At 38.5% G+C, this 16588-nt stretch overlaps 1 protein-coding gene across 1 annotated transcript in view; it reads right to left on the bottom strand.

Moving 5' to 3' along the window:
* Positions 1–16588, bottom strand: part of SCFD2 (sec1 family domain containing 2) — a 396972-nt gene that overhangs the window by 319855 nt on the left and 60529 nt on the right. The window contains exon 4 of the mRNA XM_019962747.2: positions 7130–7305. Within this exon, the coding sequence (XP_019818306.2) occupies positions 7130–7305 (176 nt within the window). The remainder of the gene's footprint in view (positions 1–7129; positions 7306–16588) is intronic.

The following is a 16588-nucleotide window of genomic DNA, read 5'->3' on the forward strand; positions in this document are numbered from 1 at the left end:
TAAGACAGATTAACAATTGTTAAGGCCCAAAGGCTCCCTATTTGTCAGAATCAAGTTGCTTTAGCTCTAGTTTTCTTTATTTAGGCCTACTATACACGGGACAGGATGAAAGAACATGTGTGTGTTTGTGTGTGTGTGTGTGTGTGTGTAGGCATGCATGTGTTCACGCTTAGGAAGAAGAGATCTATGATTCTACTCCTAGGATTAATATTTAACATCTAGTAATAATGTGGAAAACTCCAAAACCAGGAAGAAAGAGAGCCTGGGGCCATACAGAGAAGAGATGAAAAACAAAACAAATGGTTACAGAAGTTGAGAGATAGCATAGCCTTTTTATTTAAAAGAATTTTTTTGTTTTCACTTGTTCTAAATAGTGTTTCTGGGTGCATATATTTCTTAAATAAAGTTAACTAATTTCAGGTATATTGTTCTAACTAACTTTTAGCTCCCAATGAGAAATTGGCAGCTGTAAATAAAATGTCTTACACATTTTATTTTAATTAAAATGAGAAGGCTGAGCACCAAAGAACTGATGATTTCAAATTGTGGTGCTGGAGAAGAGTCTTGAGAATCCCTAGGCCCACAGGGAGATCAAACCAGTCAATCCTAAAGGAAACCAACCCTGAATATTCATTGGAAGGACTGAGGCTGAAGTTGAAGCTCCAATACTTTGGCCACCTGATGCAAAGAGTTAACTCATTGGAAAAGATCCTGATGCTGGGAAAGACTGGGGGCAGGAGGCGAAGGGGGCAACAGAGGATGAGATGGTTGGATGGCATCACTGACTCAATGGACATGAGTTTGAACAAACTCCAGGAGATATTGAAGAACAGGTAAGCCTGGCGTGCTGCAGTCCATGGGGTCGCAAAGAGTCAGATACGACTTAACAACTGCACAACAACATACACAAAACAGGTTAAAAATAAGAAAATTTAATAATCAAATATTTGTACGTTAGTACCATAAATTAATATATATCTCAAATATCACACAACTTATATTTAGGGATCCAACCTAAGTCACATTCTTAAGCTATCGGGAATCCACTCATAAAAATCTTAACCTAAGGATTTGGTAGCACTAGCCAAGAGATCTTTCTCAAAGCATCTATTCCTTGGTCTGAGAGAAGTTTAGGAGAAAGTTCAGTACTGCTTCAACTATCATAATGTATTCACAGCATTGTCTAATAGTCAAAAATTTGAATAAAAGAAAGACCAACTTAACTTATGAAAGGTACTACAGTGAGATAACTACTCCAAGGGACAAATCTTTCTATCATACTCATGATCGGGCTTCCCTGATAGCTCAGCTGGTAAAGAATCCACCTGCAATGCAGGAGACCCCAGTTCAATTCATGGGTCAGGAAGATCCACTGGAGAAGGGACAGGCTACCCCTCCAGTATTCCTGAGCTTCCCTTGTGGCTCAGCTGGTAACGAATCTGCCTGCAAGGCGGAAGACCTGGGTTTGATCCCTGGGCTGGGAAGAACCCCTGGGGATGGGAAGGCTACCCACTCCAGTATTCTGGCCTGGAGAATTCCATGGACTGTATAGTCCATGGGGTCACAAAGAGTTGGACACGACTGAGCAACTTTTACTTTCTTTCACTTTTCATGACCAGTGAAGGCAAGCTGCCACTCAAATGTCACAATTTTAACACCAAGACTTTGCCAAAAGAGCAGTAAGAAAGGTACCAAGTCAGACCCAAGGTCTGGGGAAATTTTCATTGACTTCTACCTTCAAAACCCAAGTTCGTTGACTCTAAGACACAACTGACTGTAACACACAGCACTATTTGATGTACCCTAGCAAGGGGGGACGGAGAAGGCAATGGCACCCCACTCCAGTACTCTTGCCTGGAAAATCCTATGGACGGAGGAGCCTGGTGGGCTGCAGTCCATGGGGTCACTAAGAGTTGGACACAACTGAGCGACTTCACTTTCACTTTTCACTTTCCTGCATTGGAGAAGGAAATGGCAACCCACTCCAGTGTTCTTGCCTGGAGAATCCCAGGGACAGGGGAGCCTGGTGGGCTGCCGTCTATGGGGTTGCACAGAGTCGGACACGACTGAAGCGACTTAGCAGCAGCAGCAAGGGGGGAAAAAATACTGCACTTAAACTGAGAAATGCCACTGATTCCAAGATGCATCCCAATTTCAGAAATGTGAAACAAAGGATGTCTTAGAATCAATAGAAATGGTAGTATTCTTCAAGCCAAATGTGCCCCTTTTCTTTTCAGCATGGAAAATGACTTTCGCTATTTTCAGCTCAGTCATAAAAAAGTTTTCTTCTGTACTATGTTCATCCCTTCCTCTCTTTGTGTACAACTCCAAAGATACAACTGATAAATCCCCATTTAACCTTTTCTCCCAAATATTTGACATTTCATTCAAAATGTCAAACCAAGCTACCAGAATAAAGAATAAGAAGGGTAGAAAAAGAAGAGGCTGCCAGTCAATGAGGGCAGATTCTGACTCTGAAAGAGCTGAGCCTCACACTGCCCTCTGCAGGCAGGACACCTCCGAAGAGGAGAAAAGAGCTGAGCCCATTCACTTGTCCTGAACTTGCTAACTGGATAAAACTCCCTCTCCCTAAGAAAGGAGGGAATAAAGGGTCAGAAACAGACCAAGAGCACGCCTAGGAAGAACCTCTCCTTGTGGAAATCTGTGGGGGCGTGCGGTGTTTCCTCCTAATAACTTGCCTTCGCAGTTAAAAACACATATTTGGTTTCTGCCCAAAGTTCCGGGCACATAAGCCCTTGTAATTTCCTGATCAACAGGGGTGCCAGGAACATCTTTGTTTCCAATATTTGGTCTTGGACCCTGATTCCTGGCACACAGAACTCCTAAATCTCCAGGAATTTCCTGGGTGATAGGAGCATCTTTTGTTCTAATGAGGGGATTACTGGTGGGCTCCTGGGTAGCTCCTGGATGGGGGCCATCACCAGAAAGGCCAAGCCAAGAGTAGAATCTCGGACTTTCAGTTACATACCCATCCCCCATCCTCCAGGGAGGGGAGAAGAGCTAGAGACTGACTTATTAATCATGCCTACAAGATGAAGCCTCCATAAAAATCCCTAGAGTATAGAATTCACAGAGCTTTTGGGTTGGTAAACACACCATGGGCTGGGAGGATGGGATACCCCAACTCCATGGGAACAGAAGCTCCTGCTCTCAGGATCCTTTTGGACCTTACCTGAGCTCTAATGACCCAGTTAACTTAAATAAATGTTTCCTTGAGTTTTGTGAGCCATTATAACAAATTATGGAACCCAAGGAGGAAGGGGTGGGGATGGGGCATGGGAACCCTGATTGATAGTGGGTTGGTCAGAAGTATCCGAGGCCCAGACTTGAAATTGATGTCTACAGTGGGGAGCAGTCTTGTGGGACTGAGCCCATAACCTGTGGGGTCTGTGCTACTCCATTTAATCAGTCATAATTGAATTACAGGACACCCTCCAGTGGGTGTGACACCCAGGAGTGAGTTGGAGGATTGCCTGGCATGGGAAAAACTCCTACACATTTGGTATCAGAAGTGTTAAGAGTAGAAAGTAAAGAAACAAGAGGTTTTCTTTTAAGCATGCTCCACAATTTTTCTTCTCAGGAAAAATCCAATGAAAAATCTCCATAAATGTCAACAACACTCTGGCCTGACTTTAGGGATCACCATTTTCTGCTTCCTCCCTCACTCTTTATGGAAATAATATTGCCAGCACTTTGCAAGTCAGGACCTCCCAGGGTGTTGACGAAGTCAGGAACAGACCTAAAATGAGCCATTACATTTCCAAGCCTAGCCATCTGGCTGGGGGACCTAACAGAAGCACTAGAAGACTGAGAAGGTAAAACTCATCAATTTGCTACAGGACAAGCATGAGTTTGGGTGAACTCCGGGAGTTGGTGATGGACAGGGAGGCCTGGCGTACTGCGATTCACGGGGTCGCAAAGAGTCGGACACGACTGGGCGACTGAACTGAACTGAACTGAAGCAGACATACTGTCATTTAGTTTAGTTAAACTTGATCTGTTACAGAACAGATACTCTAAAATTTAGTATCTCATAAAGAAAACTAATTCTACCTATTAAAAACTACTTTGGCAACTGACAAGACGCCAGGTCTACTTCTCACTACAAAGATGAAAACGTTTAAAACTAAAGCAACGTTTACCTGGGAAATCTTGAGTGGCTCTATAAATCATTTACATTTTATTTAAAAGCCATTTTCCAAATTGGATTTTTTTTTTATTTAGAAATGTTAATTGTTACCTAAAAAATAACTGGAGATAGATATTACATACATATTTATAAAGTATGCTTTTCAGAAAGCATAAACACAGATGCTTCCTCTGCTATACAGTTTGTGATTGTTTCATAACCATTAAGTTATGATCAATAAAACTTTTTCTTTGAAACGATTAGCATAACATCAGATATACAGTGTAGAAACAATGGCATTTAAATCTGGATTTAAAGAAAAATACTGTTAAACATTATCAAATATTAAGTAAAAAAGATGGTAATATATTTCAATGTAACAGTCTCATTATTCCTTAATAAATTTTAATTTAGAAAATAAAATCTAGGTGAGAATATATTAAAACCATTATTTACATAAAGTAAACTGGCAAGCATTGGCAATATTTCTGGCTCAGCTAAAAGAATAATGACTAAGACTTACTAAGCATTTACTATATGTTAAGCAGTATAACTTAGTGATACACATATGCAATCTCATTCAATCCTGATGATAACACTGTGATGTAGGTACTTTATTCCCATTTAATTGAGGAAGCTAAATCAAACTTTCTTGCTAGAATATAAAAAAATAATTCTTCATAGGCTACCAAAAGAATTCTTTATAGGTTATGAATTCTTCATAGGGTTTACCATAGTAAACCCAGCTGCACGTGTGTCTGCGTGCAGTCATGTTTGACTCTGCAGCCTACCAGGCACCTCGGTCCATGGGGATTCTCCAGGCAAGAATACTGGAGTTGGATGCCATGCCCTCAGCCAGGGGATCTTCCCAACCCAGGGATCAAACCTGTATCTCTTCTGTCTCCTGAATTGGCAAGCGGGTTCTTTACCACTAGTGCCACCTGGGAAGCCCATATATATATACATCTAAAAATTTAGACTCTCCATTAAGTGAAATTCAATACTTATGCATGACAAAAATAGCAATAACAATTACTCAGCAAAATATAATTAAGAAGAAACTTAAAAACAAAAAAATAATATTTAACAGTAAAACTTTAGAACATTTTCTTTATAGTCAGGAATAAGATGAAAACACCTACTTTCACTGCAAGTTTTAGTATGCCTGGTCAGTGCACTAAGAAAGTGCTATCACACTGGGAATGACCCAGAGGGATAGGATGGGTAGGGAAGTGGGAGGGGGTTTCAGGATGGGGAACATGTGTACACTCATGGCTGATTCATGTCAATGTATGGCAAAAACCACTACAATACTGTAAAGTAATTAGCCTCCAATTAAATTTTTTTTAAAAAATAAAGTGCTATCACATGTGGAAAGGAAGAAATAAAACTGTTATTATTTACAGATATTACTGCCTGCAGAGGAAATACAGGAGAACCAATGAAACAGAAAGAAAAAGGAAAACAAGCTCAATCCAGTGCTCTGTAACAACCTAGAGGGGTAGGATGGGGTGGGAGGTGGGAAGCTGGAGGAAGATTCAAGAGGAGGGGAACATATGTATATCATTACTGATTCGCATCGTTGTATGGCAGAAACTGACATAACATTGTAAAGCAATTATCCTCCAATGAACATTTTTTTTTAAAAAGTGGATAACAAATATAAATGCAAAATGCAAGGCTATTGGACGTGTGATCACCAATCAAAAGTCAGGAGTACTCCAATATACCAGTTAGCACTTAGAAAATTCAACTTACATATGGTATTAGAATCATTAAAATACTCATGAAAAATCTAGTGGTCAGTTTGGTCACAGATATTTTTTAAACTCATCAATATGCATGGTCAACAAATTTAACAATCCTCTCCAATGTATGTGCCCTAGAGACACTCTCTCACATGTAAACCAGAAGACAAGCTCCAGGATATTCATCTCATTCTTTCTAACCACACACACACACACACACAAATATGGGACAGTCTAGCTATACATCAATATGGATTGGATAAACTGTTGAATATTCATACAATTAAATCTGTATATGTCAATTTGGGTTATCTTAAAAACAGAATGCTGAGAGGGAAAAGCAGGTTGTTCAGGGATATTTACAATATGACATCACTTACATAAAAAGTAAAACCCATAGCACAATACTCTGTATTATTTATAGAAAAATGAGTTTTTAATAAATATATAGAAACAAGGAATCAAGCTTCTGATTACCACGGGAAAGGAAAAAGGAGAATCAGAGCACGGAAAGGGTTAAGTATCAGAGATGCTTCAACTTTACCTCTAGTTTTATTTCTTTAATGGAAAAGCATATAAATATAAAAAATTACTAAATTATATTGAATCTATGCGTAAAATACATAAATATCTAGTCATAATATTTTGTGTTTCAAAATACCTTATAATTTAAAAAACACATGTTTTTTAAAGTATCCCATGCAAATATTTAAACAATAATGAAAAGGCCATACCCCATGTACATATCTCTTTATAAAACTACAAAGGGAGTTTGCCTCCCTTTCATCTGTTACTAAACATCATTTTAAGCCACATGTTATCATATGTTGTAAGGATTAAAAACTATTGTCAGAAAAAGTATCAAAAGTAGCATATTCTACAGGAAAAGTAGCAAGGATTGAATAAAGATGCCATGAAGATTAAGAAAGGTCCAAATGGCATAAAATCGAGAAGAGGTTTTCAAAGTTTAGTTAAATACTCAAAAAGACATTTATCTAAGTATTGAGTGAGAAGCCAAAGACATTATTGTCAAGAGAAAAAAAAAGTAGAAAAACTAAAAAAATAGAAAAAGCTGCTACTTGCATTTTAAATTGGGGGCACTTACAGAATATGATATAGGGCACATGTCAACAATATGATTTATTACTCAGATTATAATAAATATTAAATTTTTCCCTGGAAGTAAAAACTTTAATTATTAATACCCCAAGAAGCCCCCAGAGCAACATACCTGGAGAAGGAGTCTTTCAAAAGCCAGAAAGTTGTCCCACTTGGCAGTCTGTGGGTGTTTCAGAGTTTGGACAGTGGCCAGCCCAAGCTGTAGGAGCCCACAGTGATTCCCTAGAGATTTGAGGTTGTTCTTGAAGAGCTGAATATAGGACATGAGCTGCCCCGGAGTGACTCTCCCTGGAAAAACATACAATTCATCAGCGTACCCTCTTCTGGGAGCGGTAAAAATAAAGAGGAGCGTGCCATTAATAATACTACTGCCTTGTTCAGTTGCTCAGTCGTGTCCGACTCTTTGTGACCCACAGACTACAGCACGCCAGGCTTCCCTGTTCCTCACTATCTCCCATCAGCACAAAACTTCAGAGTCAACTGCAAGCTTTCCTAAGCTTTTGTGACTCTTAAAACAACATGGTGACAACAGCAAAGTTGAAACTACCAACTGCATTTTGCAAGCAAAAAAACAGATGTTAAGTGCTCTTGCCAAAGCCATATTGTTATTAGGATTCATTTCATAACTCTGCAATACCCCATAAATGAGTTTTCAAATAAGGTCTTATGAATAAATATTTCTTGAGCTCAACGTGGAGTACCTCTGCAAGACATATGATATAGCAATCTAAGAGCCAAAAAGTCAAGGTTTCCAATTGTGTGTGTTATGTATATAAAGCAAAAGAGAAATCTGTTAGGACTATAGCTAAAACTTTATCACTGATATCAATGGGTTTATGACAACATCCTTGAGCATAAAAGCAGACTGGTGTTGGAACAAAAACGTATAGAGAACCAAAGTGGAAAAAACCCTGGAAGATGAGATATCAAAAGAAAGGGTTTCGTATGGATGACAGCACATTTACTACCATTGTCACCTAGATCTAGAAGAAGACTCTCACCTCATTAAAGACTGGAGTACCAAAAACGCAAACAAACCCTGTTGAAGATTCAGTCTTTCAGACCTCTAAGTCCAACCTTTTCCTAAATAGCACTCCTTCCATTTAGTCACTTCCCATTCTATTATGTCAGATCTCATTCCTGCCATTCATCAATGCAATGGGCAGAACCCCAGAACACCACAGTTTCTCCTCACTGGGCAAGAAGAGTGCAATGGAGCCAAACACAAATGCAAGGCCAGTAAATCCTTCCTGTACATTTCAGCCACACTGTCTTCCTGGTTTACCCTCTGATGCCTAAAATCCAGGTTTGTTTGCTATGCCTACGTTGGTTAATATCTGGTAATAAAACTACCCGTATTTATTTAGCACATGCCCTCTTCTGATTTTCACAGCAACTCTATGGGGTAGCAAACAAGTGAGAGTTCAGTGTCTTACACGGTGCTAAATGGCACTTGTCAATTAGTGGTTTTGCTACAGATTATAATACACAAAAAATAAAGACCTTGTCACAAGAAACTTCCAAGCCTGTAATATATTCTACCTGTTTAGTGCATATTTTGAAGAGATTAAGGATTCTAAAGTGCCTTTTTGCCCACTTATATGGGGCTTCCCTGATGCTCAGTTGGTAAAGAATCCACCTGCGATGCAGGAGACCCTGGTTCAATTCCTGGATTGGGAAGGTCCACTGGAGAAGGGACAGGCCACCCACTCCTTGTGGCTCAGCTGGTGAAGAATTAACCTTTAATGAGGGAGACCTGGGTTTGATCCCTGGGTTGGGAAGATCCCCTGGAGAAGGGAAAGGCTACCCACTCCAGTATTCTGGCCTGGAGAATTCCATGGACTTGTATAGTCCATGAGGTCACAAAGAGTCAGACATAACTGAGCAACTTTCATTTTCAAACAACAACAGTTGGTGGGTTGCAGCGAGGGGCAAGAACAGTGGAAATGCATAGCACAGAGCTGAGTCTCACTAGTTTCTTTGGTCCCTTGGTAAAGCATAGTTCATTCCTGATTCTCAGCAGCAAGCTAACAATTTGCTAGCTTAAGTACTAACAGAGAAGAGCCTCATTAATCCCTTCTTTGCTTGATTTTAAGTTGGCTTGATTAAGGTATAATTTACATACAGTAAAATTCACTTTTTTCTGGTTCAGGGTGTTCTCAAAATAATTCTATGAATTTTGACAAAAACACAGTCACAATCAAGATAGATTATTTCCTTTACTCCCCAAAGCTCCCCTTTTGTAGTCAATTCTCTTTTCCCATCCCAAGTCCTTGGTGAACACTTGTCTGTGTTTCTGTCCCATAGTTATTCCTTTCCAGAATGTTCTATAATTGGAATTATATAGCACATAGCCTTTTGAGTCTAGCTTCTTTTTACTTGAGCATAAGGTATTTGGTGTTCATTCATGTTGTTGCTTGTATCAGTAGTTTGCTCTATTTTCTTGTTGAGTAGTAATCCATTGTATGAACCATAGTTTGTTTAGACTTATCCATTCACCAGTTCATGATCATTTGGGTTGTTTCCAATTTTTAGAAATGATGAATAAAAACTTCACAAACATCTTCATATAGTATTTTATGTGCATACGTGTCTGTGGACATAATGATTTCAGTTTTTTCATAAGTAAATTTCTAGGGTTGCTGGGTCATATGCTAAATGTATGCTTAACTTTATAAGAAACTGACAAACTACTTTCCAAAGTCAGCTGTCCTACTAGTGACAAATGAGAGTTCTATTCCCTCACATCCTCAATAGCCTCGGTATTGCCAAGTATTTTGGTTTTAGCCAGTCTAATAGGTTATCTAGCAACATCTTACTGGGGTTTTAATTTGGATTTTTTAATGACTAATAATGTTGTTCATCTTTTCATGTGCCTATTTGCCACCCTATATCTTTTTTTGGTGAAGTGTCTGTTCAAATCCTTTGCTCATTTTTATTAAGGTGTTTGCTTTCTTATTATTGAGTTAAGAGTGTCATTAACTTTTATTAATCCATTGGTTCAACACATGTTTTTGTGCTAGGGACTGTTCTTACTGCTAAGCACAAGCCCATGAACAAATCAGAAAAAAGTCTGTCCTCACGGCCAACAAATAAAGAAGACAAATGACTCCCAGAATGCTCTCCTAATTAATCCAGCTCATTACATGTCACTCTCTTAGGGGATGGGATCTTTTGTGCAGAGGATGAACATTTTTACACAAGAACATTTCTGACACATTAAATATATGAAAACAAATTTTCACATGAAATGGATTCAGATCTAACACTGCAGTGAGCTCCATTTATTTCTTTAAACACTGTGCTGCAGTTGATGGCAGTATAGTCTCTGGACACACAGAGCTTTGTTGACCAAGAGAGATAGTCATAGAACAATTACATGAACAATTACTTAATCATTATTGTGACAAGTACTGCTAAGGCAACAACTAAAAAGTCTTGAAACCCTGAAAGGGTCTATGTGGTACGTAACTGCCTACCTCTCCAACCCTATCTCCAGGACCTGAAGGAGAAGAAATTTAAAAGGCTCAGAATACACACAATCTATTCATAACATAACTGCCCTTTCAGTTCAGTTCAGTTCAGTCGCTCAGTCGTGTCCGACTCTTTGCGACCCCATGAATCACAGCACGCCAGGCTTCCCTGTCCATCACCCAATTGTTAATTACTAATTGTTAATCTCCTGGAGTTCACTCAAACTCACGTCCATCGAGTCAGTGATGCCATCCAGCCATCTCATCTTCTGTCATCCCCTTTTCCTCCTGCCCCCAATCCCTCCCAGCAGCAGAGTCTTTTCCAATGAGTCAACTCTTCGCATGATGTAGCCAAAGTATTGGAGTTTCAGCTTTAGCATCATTCCTTCCAGAGAACACCCAGGGCTGATCTCCTTTAGAATGGACTGGTTGGATCTCCTTGCAGTCCAAGGGACTCAAGAGTCTTCTCCAACACCACAGTTTAAAAGCATCAATTCTTTGGCACTCAGCTTTCTTCACAGTCCAACTCTCACATCCATACATGACCACTGGAAAAACCATAGCCTTGACTAGACGCACCTTTGTTGGCAAAGTAATGTCTCTGCTTTTGAATATGCTATCTTGGTCATAACTTTCCTTCCAAGGAGTAAGCGTCTTTTAATTTCATGGCTGCAATCACCACCTGCAGTGATTTTGGAGCCCAAAATAATAAAGTCTGACACTGCTTCCACTGTTTCCCCATCTATTTCCCATTTTTAGAGAGACCTAAAAAAATGGAAATCATCAGAGAAAGTCATCAGGTCTGTTTAGATTTCAGTTGCAATAACCATATGTTCAACTTAAAGATAAGAATGTCTTCAATTCAAAAATATAGTTAAACTTTATTCAGTTAGCATCTTCCAATCTCAGACTTGGACTCAACAACCATATTTACATAACACTACCTTCCAACATAAAGCATGAGATCCAAAGAACAAATGGCTATATTTCATAACAGGAAATGCCAACAGAATACTACATTGTGAATTAGCGATTATCCACCCTTGCTGCTCTAGTCTCTTCCCCTCTGTGTATCTTTTTCTTACATACACAAGCCACTAACACTTCTTATACATGTCATGAAAGCAGGGGGTTTTTGGTAAAAATCCAAAACATGGTAATTTAAATTTATTAAAAGAGTACTTTACACAAATGCTTTAAAATACAGACTAGTGACATTTTTAAATATAAGTTTAATCAGAATCTTACATAAAACAAGTCAAAATTAACTGAGTATTAAAAATGTTATACAATAAGACTAATAACTTGAGAAAACTTCCCAGTTCATCTCAACTAAAACTGCAAGCAACCAGGACCAGGTGTTGAAAAAGTAATAGAACATTTATTCATACCTCATATTACCAAAAAAAAAAAAAATAAAACTTCTCAGGTAGATTTAGACAGTGATTTTAAAATGTCAACCCAAGAAGGCCTGCCAACACATTTTTTTTCCAGTCATAAAACAAGGGTTTTATATATTATATATTATCAAGACATAATATATAGCAACTCTGTGAAAAGGGACAATTTTGAAATTTGAAAACGAGTTTTCAAGTAAGAAAATCTATTAGGCTTTTTTTATATATACAGTTTTTAAGAAAGTGAAACAGACTTTTGATTTTTAGTTAAGAAAAAAACAGAAAACTTTAACAACCATTAATTCTATGTATATTTTGAAACAGCAAAATAGAATTATTGCTTGGGAGAAAGGGGACAGATTTAGAAAATAAAATGATTTAATATTTTAATATTGTCTATGATCCTTATAATATTTAATTCCATTGTATTCAAATGAATTATGGAAATTATCTTTCTATTTACTACATACATTTGATAAACTAGACTGCAGCCATGAAATTAAAAGACGCTTACTCCTTGGAAGGAAAGTTATGACCAACCTAGACAGCATATTAAAAAGCAGAGACATTACTTTGCCAACAAAGGTCCATCTAGTCAAGGCTATGGTTTTTCCAGTGGTCATGTATGGATGTGAGAGTTGGACTGTAAAGAAAGCTGAGTGCTGAAGAATTGATGCTTTTGAACTGTGGTGTTGGAGAAGACTCTTGAGAGTCCCTTGGAATGCAAGGAGATCCAACCAGTCCATCCTAAAGGAGATCAGTCCTGGGTGTTCATTGGAAGGACTGATGTTGAAGCTGAAACTCCAATACTCTGGCCACCTGATGCGAAGAGCTGACTCATTTGAAAAGACCCTGATGCTGGGAAAGAGTGAGGGCAGGAGGAGAAGGGAACGACAGAGGATGAGATGGTTGGATGGCATCTCCGACTCAATGGACGTGAGTTTGGGTGGACTCCGGGAGTTGGTAATGGACAGGGAGGCCTGGCGTGCTGCAGTCCATGGGGTCATGACTGAGTGACTGAACTGAACTGAACCTTCTGAATCTGTTTTGTGGCTTGGTAAGATATATTTAAAATATTTACACATATATGATTTTTTGTTGATTTTCTTAACAACAACAAAAAAGAGCATTCTGTCAGTGCTAGGTTTGACTTAATCCTCAAAGTGTGTCTTAATGGTAGAAAGCAACCATCAGAAATTTTGTCTAAAATAGTATATTTAGCTACTAAATGTTTTCTTAAAAAAAAAAAAAGTTCTATAAGAAATAATAACACCGTCATGCATGTTTTTTATTCATCATTGTCTTGAAACTGTGAATGAAAACCCAGTATGTGAAATCTGAATAAACAAAGTTATGTCTTAAGACATGTATTCCCAGAATTCAAATATCAGCATTTCATTTGTCTCCTTTTTAATTACTTTTCTAATATAATAAAGGCAAAGCATATTAAAATAATTAAATATAACATGTTCTGCTAAAACTCTGGTTTATTAACCTACACACAACTGGCAAACAGGAATACTTTTAATATTACACAAAAAGTCACACCTACTCATTTGTCACTTTTCTCATTATTTTAACATCCTGTGCCACCAAATGAGAGCAGCTGAACACAAAGTAAACAAACATAGCTGAACGCTACAGGCCATAAGAGAAACTGAGTCCTGACTGCACTCCTAGTTCTTCCTCTTAGCTCTGCTTGACCATATGCCCTGTCTCGGAAGTGCTTCCTGTTTGGTCCTCCCTGATCTTCAGTGCATTTTGCCTTTGCCTGCATAAACAAACAGCCTCAACTTCTCTTTACTTTCCCTTCCAGTGAGCTACTTTCAACTCTTTTGTTCACATGAAGTCCCAAATATACTGTAACATTTCTTTTATCTATAGGAAACTGGCATACCTTTTAACTGTGCTAGTATTTTAATCAAGATTTTTATTGTTTTTTTTTGTTGTCAGTGCTCTAACTATAAATTTGTATAGATTTTTAAATGGGCTTCTGCTAATGATATTTTTTATCATGAGCCCTGATAACCAGTATGTGATTTTGCAAAACAAATTTTCCAGGAATGCATGTAAATTATAGCAAGAGCGCTCATACTAACATGTAGACAAAGGTGGCGATGCTACTAAAACAAAACTATTGATTGGTAGGCAGCATGGTTACGGGAAATTTCCAATGTTAATTCTACAGTTGACATTAGAAAGCTCTTGTGTACAAAAGATGCTTTCGGAGTTCTGTAAATAATGTACAAAAGGTTCAGAGGGTAGACTGACACACGGGTTTACATCCTCATCTCATTTCATCAGAAAGACAAAAAGGAATTACAAAGGGAAAGGAATACACAACAAAGAGATCGTGAGATAGTCTCTAAGCTGGCAGAGGCTTCGAGCACTATTCCTCCCCATTTGTTGGTTATCTTCGTAATTTACATTACATTCTTAAACTTTCTTCTTTGTTCTGTCAATTACAGATGGTATCCTATGGCTTTTCGTCTCTAAGCAGAGGATATTAATCCCTCTTTGCCCCTCCCTCTACTTTGTATCTTCCCCTTTCATCTTTCAAATCATCTGTACTTTTATTTTCATCAAGATGGATAGCACTTATATTTTATGACCATAATGTAGCCTTACGTGCTTTTTTAAAAAATAATTTTATTTATTTATTTTTGGCTGTGCTGGGTCTTTGTTGCTGTGAGGGCTTTCTGTAGTTGCGGTGAGTGGGGGCTACTCTCCAGTTGCAATGTGCAGACTTCTCTTCCCGTGGCTTCTCTTGTTGCAGAGCATGGGCTCTAGAGTGCATGGGCTCAGTAGTTGCAGTTCCCAGGCTCTAGAACCAGGCCCACGGGCTTGGTTGTTCTGCAGCGTGTGGAATCTTCCCAGACCAGGGATTGAACTCATGTCTCCTGCACTGGCAGGCAGATTCTTTACCACTGAGCCACCAGGGAAGACCTTACGTGCTTTTTGTATAGCTTGATTCAAACAGTTCAAAATCAGTCAATTGTGTCTTCATGATAATGAACTATATAACTATTAATGACAGACCCAAGGTACAAACTATGATTGCATTTCCTTATGCATATACTTTGGCCCTAGAACGTTTATGGGCTTTTTCTAAGGGGATGGGGGAGTTGCATTCCCTGCCTTAATCGAAGCTGTGAAGTCTCCTAATTTCAAATACACTGTCTCATCTTTGAAGTCTGGGTTATGTTGTAGTTGTTGTTTTTAACTGAGGTATAGCTGAGCTGTGGGGTTTTTTGTTTTGCTTTTTCCCCTCCCTGAATACTTTACAACCAAACCCCTTCATTCTCCAGTCCCATCATGGGCGGACTGTTCTCCAGGCCCTTCTGTGTAGTCAGCAGCCTGGAACTGAGTCTGTTGCTTTCCTCTATTGGAACACTCTTTGGTTAAATTTCTGATATTTCTTTCCTGCTATGCTGCCTTGTTTCGCTGGACAATCTCAAGTAACTTCCTCAGAAAAGGTGTGTGGAAAGCAAACTTCTTTTTATCTTTAAAAACGTTTTTTCTTGCCCTCCAAGTTTAATAATAGTTTATCCAGATCTATAATTCAAGGTTGAAAATAATGCATTGCTTCATTATCTTCTGGCTGAGCATTGCTTATAAGAAACCTGTGCTAGTCCTATTTTTGTTCCTTTGTAGAGGAGCTTCCTTTTTTCCATCTAGAGGTTCATAGGATCTTCTCATTCTCTTGTACTCTGAGGAGTCATGGTGATGATGTCTAGTTTAGAGAGTTTTTATTCTTTACACTTGCTTTTCAGTTAAGCCTGTTCTACTATTTGATATGTCTTTCTTCACATCTAGGAAGTCTCACATTCTTTCCTTACTAATTTCCTGTCCTCCGCTTTTTCTCTCTTTCTAAAACTTTCAATAGTTCTTGGGTTTCCTGAATTGGTTCTCTATATATTTTGCTTTTTGTATCATATTTTCAATGCCCTGTTCTTTCTACATTTTAGGAGATTTTCTTGATTTATCTTTAAACTTTGGTTGAATTGCTGACTCTTTGCGACCCCATGGTCTGTAGCCCGCCAGGCTTCTCTGTGCATGGGATTCTCCAGGCAAGAATACTGGAGTGGATTGCAATTCCCTTCTCCAGAGGATCTTCCCAAACCAGGGACTGAACCTGAGTCTCCTGCATTGCAGGCAGATTCTTTACCATTCAAGCTACAGGGAAGTCCTGAATTTTTTTTTTTTTTTTTTTAACCATAATACCTTTATTACTAAGAGCTTATTTTTTTTAATCATTTTGTTTATTTATTTGGCTGCACCAGGTCACAGCTGCAGCACTCAGCATACTGAATCGTCACAGCAGCATGAGAACTCTTAGTTGCAGCCTGTGGGATCTAGTTCCCTGACCAGGGATCAAACCAGGACCCCCTGCCTTGGGAACATGGAGTCTTGGCCACTGGACCACAGGGAAGTCCCTAAGAGCTTCTTTTTTAACATGAGCTTTATAGAGATATAACTCACATATCATAAAATTCACCCTTAAAATGTACAATCCAGTGGTTTTTAGTACACTCAGAGTTATGTAATCATCACCACTATATAATTTCAGAACATTCTCATTATCCCAAGAAGAAAGCCTGTACTCAAATTTCCCCAGTTATGAAAAAGATATAAAGCTATATAAATCCATACATATTAGAATATAGCCCAAATAAAATTTCCATTTGGGAGATATAACTG

Source organism: Bos indicus, chromosome 6, assembly GCF_029378745.1.
Source record: "Bos indicus isolate NIAB-ARS_2022 breed Sahiwal x Tharparkar chromosome 6, NIAB-ARS_B.indTharparkar_mat_pri_1.0, whole genome shotgun sequence".
NCBI lineage: Eukaryota > Metazoa > Chordata > Mammalia > Artiodactyla > Bovidae > Bos > Bos indicus.